This window comes from Chlorella variabilis (assembly GCF_000147415.1).
Source record: "Chlorella variabilis unplaced genomic scaffold CHLNCscaffold_4, whole genome shotgun sequence".
Classification (NCBI taxonomy): Eukaryota; Viridiplantae; Chlorophyta; class Trebouxiophyceae; order Chlorellales; family Chlorellaceae; genus Chlorella; species Chlorella variabilis.
In genome coordinates, this window is record NW_005435084.1 from 209,415 (window position 1) to 213,731 (window position 4,317).

Sequence of the window (4,317 nt, forward strand, 5' to 3'; positions counted from 1 at the left end):
AAGGCTGCGCCGCGCTGGCTGGCGACAGGGCTGGAAGGTCCCACCAAGGTACCGTCAAGGTACCGCCAAGGTAATGTACCATCTGTCAAGGTAATGAACCATCAGTCAAGGTACTGGCAAGGTACCATCATCGTACCTGCACCGTAGGAACGTCCACCTCCCCATTCGCCACGGTCACAAAGTAAGGCAGCAGCTCGTCTGCAGGGCAGTGGGTGGAACGCAGCAGGGCATGCCGAGTTCAGCTGTGCACGACGGCGGCGGCGCGTGGGAAGCGTGCGGCGTGCGCGCACGCAGCACTAGGCAAGCGGGCGGCGAGGCGAGGGGAGTGGGCAGGCGGGCGAGGAAGCAGGCAGGCAGGCACAGCAGGCCGCGGCAGGCTGATGCAGCTGCGGCGGGCTGCGGCAGGCCAGGCTTCCCACCCGACTGGTGCTTGTAGACTGGAAAGTATCGCTGGTGCTTGCGCATCACCAGCACCAGCACCTCCCTGCTCGGGGGGGGAGGGCAGAGGCAGGGCAGGAAGGTCAAGACGGGCAGGCAGCTGGGAAGGCGGGGAGGCTGGTAGGCGGCCACGCCAGGCTGGTGCACCACAGACGTTTGCCACAGGATCCCGCATATAGCACTATACACACTGCGCACACACACGCATATATACCTGCACACCACACCCATACACAGCCACACCAGGGCCATCACCTACACCACCACAAATCACGGCACACAGACAGCATACCACGGCGCACGAGCACGCCACACCCTGCAACAGCACCTGCACCGCACCTGGGCAGCACCAGGAAGGCGGCGTCAAAGGCGCCCAGCAGCACCGTTGGACTTTCCACCAGGTTGGCCACCTCCTCCAGCAGGTCTCCCCGCGTGCCGTCAGGGACCACCCCTGGGAAAGAAAGGACGGGGCAGGGGAGGGCAGGGAGGATGGGGCAGGGCGTCAGGCGATGCATGCGCGCGAGGCCCAGCGGTGCTGCCGCCTGGCACAAGCCCTGCTAGCAAGGCCGGCGCCAGGCGGGCAGGCCAGGCCGGCGCCGGGTTGGGGTGGCGGGGCGGCAGAGGACAAGGGGGGTGCTGGTAGCAGCAGAATCGTCAAGGGAGGGAGGGCAGGCACAGGGCCAGCAGCCTGGGCGCACCCCCCACGCCCTCCGCCGCCGCCGTCACCGCCTGCCAGATGCTCTCCTTGCGCGCCTCCAAGCCCAGGCTGCACAGGGCAGCCGGCGCAGGGCAGGTGGAGCGGCGGTCACGCGGCTGAGAGCGGCAGCGGCTCGCTCTCCGCCCCAGGTAGCCGAGCAGTCCCCTCAGCTCAGAAGCCAAACCGAGAACAAGCCAATTGTGTGTTGTGATTACTGGGGGGCCGGCGCTGAGGCCCCAGCCGCCGTCACCCTTCCCAGCCCCACACCCCACGCCCTCACATCATCTCGCACCCAGAAAGAGCACACCCCCCAACACCCCATCCCCCACACTCACCTGATGCGCCCCTGCTGCAGGACTGACAGGTAAGCATCCGCCGACGCCACTTGCTGCTCCGGCTGGTCGGCGTTGCGCAGCAGGCGCGTGGTGGCACCGGCCTGCAGGCAGGCATAGGTGAAGGGCACCGCCGCCTCGCCGTGGAGCGCCAGCAGCCACCGCAGCGGCCGCGAGTAGGCTGCACGGCGCAGGCGGCAGGGAGGTCGAGTCGAGCCAAGGGAGGGCGGCAGGGGAAGGGTCGGTAGGAGGGAGCCTGCTCGGTTGGCGGCTGGCTGGCGGGACGATTGGGCTAGCTGGTGGATGGCAAGCAGGCGGGCGCCCAGTTGGCCCAGTGAAACAGAGGCAGACCCAGGAACAGCCACCCAGCAGGCGCCTGAGCCTCACCTGTGTCTGACCGCCACCGCATGCTCTTCTTGAAGCTCAGGCTGGCCAGCAGAGCTGGGAGCTCCTCCAAGAGCACCTGCGGCAGCGGAGCGAGGGATGCACGTGAGCAAGGAGGGCAGTGAGTCGATGGTAGCAAGGCACGGCGAGGCGGGCGCGGCCAGAGCGGGAGCCCTGCTGCAGTCACGGCGCGGCGCCCAGCCGGCCAGCAGTCTGGCACACTCACCTCTGCCGCGGGCCGCCCCATTTGCTTCACCTCCGCCCACACATACTCCACCCCCTTGCCATCGACCTCAGCAAAACAGTCCTCCACTGGAGGGCAGGGGCGGGCACACGCGTGCATGAACCCTGGTGTCATGCGATGGACAGAGGGCAGGCAGAGAGGCCCCCGCAATAAGCACCTTGCGCCGTCGCCCCGTCGCCACAGCATGGCCCCAGCCGCTGCAGCTCTACACCAGGTCAGGATGCACCTCACCAAAGCCTTGCCGCGCCCTTTGCTCACCTGTCACGCCGTTCTTTTTGCAGAACCCCAGGAGGGCGGGGCTGGGCGTGCCCGCCGCATCGTACGCCACTTTTGCCGGCGGGCCGCGCACCCGCTCCGAGCTGTTGCTCTGCCGGGCCGCCAGCTCGTGCACCAGCACCGCCAGGCGGCGCGGCGTGCCCTCCACGGTCACGCCGCCGTGGCCTAGGCGCAGGCGGTCCAGCAGCGCCGGCACGCGGTCCTTGAGCTGCTGCAGGGCCGACACCACATCGTCGGGAGGCAGCTCCTCGCTGCCCACCTCCAGCACAAAGGTGGCTGCACAGGCGGCACGAGAGGGCCGCTGGATGGCGGCGGGGCGATGAGCGGCGGGCAGCACGCACCCAAGCGTGCACTCCACTGCCCGCCGCCAGCCACCCACGCGAGGCGGAGCAGCCAGCAGCAGGAGACAGCAGAGCAGGCGGCAGCAGGCCCGCACCGGGGACGTCGACCGCAGGCGCCGCCGCCTGCGCAGGCGGCTCCTCCGGCGGCGGTACCACGCCCAGCGGGTATCCCTGCTCCTCGCGCCGCGCCAGCCACAGCCCCGTGACCTCCCTTGCCAGCGACCGCATGGTGGCAAAGCAGTTGGCGCGCTCTGCAGGTTGCGCGTGCGAGGCGGGGCGGCGGGGAGGGGGCCAGAGGCAGGAGCGTGAGGAGGCCAGCAGCGGGGCAGGCGCGGCACCGCTGAGGCTGACCCTGCTGGGCCTGCTGGCACGATGCCCTGGCCTGTGCGCTGGCCGGTGTCTGGGCTGCCTCCCTGCCGGCCTACCAGCCAGCCAACCCCCCCGTGGCGCTTCATCCAACCCGTCACGCCCACCGCACCCGTGTTCCATCCAAGCAGGAGCCCACCCACCAGCCACGCCCACCGCCAGTCGCCCACTGCCACCCACGCATGCAGCGGCGTCTCACCCGTCACGCCCACCGCCCCCCGCGCATCCAGAAGGTTGAAGGTGTGGCTGAGCTTGAGCAGGTGGTCGTAGGCGGGCACAGGCAGGCGCTTGGCCAGCATGCGCCGCGCCTCCTGCACGCCACGGGCGGGCGCAGGGGGCAGCCCAGGTGGCGGCAGTGGGTCCGGCCGGAGCGGCATGCGGTGTGCGTTTGCCGGCCGAAGCGGCGCGCAGGCAGAGCCCTTTGATCACGCCACGTCACGCAGCACAGGAGTAGTGCCAGCAGGCAGTACGGGTGGTGACAGTACCAGCAGCGGTAAGGTGCGGTACCTGATCGTACAGCTCAAACCGCTGGCGCTGCCCCTCCACATCTGCCTCATCCAGATTATAGACTGCAGAGGGCAGCCAGGAGGAGGCCAGGTGTGGAAGACACCGGGCCAGGGTGGAAGGGTGAGGGCAAGGGAAGAGGCGAGCAAGCGCAGCGCAGTGGCAGGCACGCCGTGCTGGGCGCCTCGCCGCCACCAGAGGAAGGCAGGCCGCCCAGCAGCTGTCGAGCGAGGCGGCGGCGGCGGCGGCGGCGGCCTCGCCTGCGCATGCCAAGGCGCGAGGGCGGCGCCCAGCTGGGCACCACCCCGGACCCTCCCCTGTGCCGCCCATTCAGCCAGCCACGCCCAGGCAGGTACACCCAGGCAGGTACACCAAGGCAGCTCCACCCAGCCAGCTGCGCTCTGCCAGCCCACTACACCCAGGCAGTACACCCACCGCTCATCTCGTACTCGCTCTGCAGGAACATCTCTCCGTAGCTCACGCCCTGGCTGTACTGGATGTCCTTGAAGTGCTTCGCGCCCTGCAAGAGGGGGTGGGTGGGACGGGTGGGAGGCGGTTGCGTGTGTGTGTACGATAGTGTGTTGCACGGTTGGCGTGCTTGGGGCGGGCACGGCGCCGCCCCTGCGGGTTGGAACGGCTGTGCGCGCTGCGCCTCCACCCCAGCCCAGCCCTTGCGGCGCCCAACGCTGCCCACATCCACCCTCCCACACGCCGTACACCACACATCCCAAACCA

The 4,317-nt window shown here is 69.5% G+C and overlaps 1 protein-coding gene across 1 annotated transcript in view; it reads right to left on the minus strand.

Annotated features, from left to right (window-relative positions):
- CHLNCDRAFT_141905 (hypothetical protein) overlaps positions 1–4,317 on the minus strand; it is a gene marked incomplete at both ends in the record, with an annotated part of 9,918 nt that overhangs the window by 3,772 nt on the left and 1,829 nt on the right. Inside the window, 12 exons of the mRNA XM_005850180.1 lie at positions 137–198; positions 420–484; positions 778–889; positions 1,137–1,204; positions 1,471–1,648; positions 1,855–1,930; positions 2,078–2,163; positions 2,354–2,647; positions 2,808–2,963; positions 3,278–3,389; positions 3,586–3,647; positions 4,018–4,102. Coding sequence (XP_005850242.1) covers positions 137–198; positions 420–484; positions 778–889; positions 1,137–1,204; positions 1,471–1,648; positions 1,855–1,930; positions 2,078–2,163; positions 2,354–2,647; positions 2,808–2,963; positions 3,278–3,389; positions 3,586–3,647; positions 4,018–4,102 — 1,356 coding nt within the window. The remainder of the gene's footprint in view (positions 1–136; positions 199–419; positions 485–777; positions 890–1,136; positions 1,205–1,470; positions 1,649–1,854; positions 1,931–2,077; positions 2,164–2,353; positions 2,648–2,807; positions 2,964–3,277; positions 3,390–3,585; positions 3,648–4,017; positions 4,103–4,317) is intronic.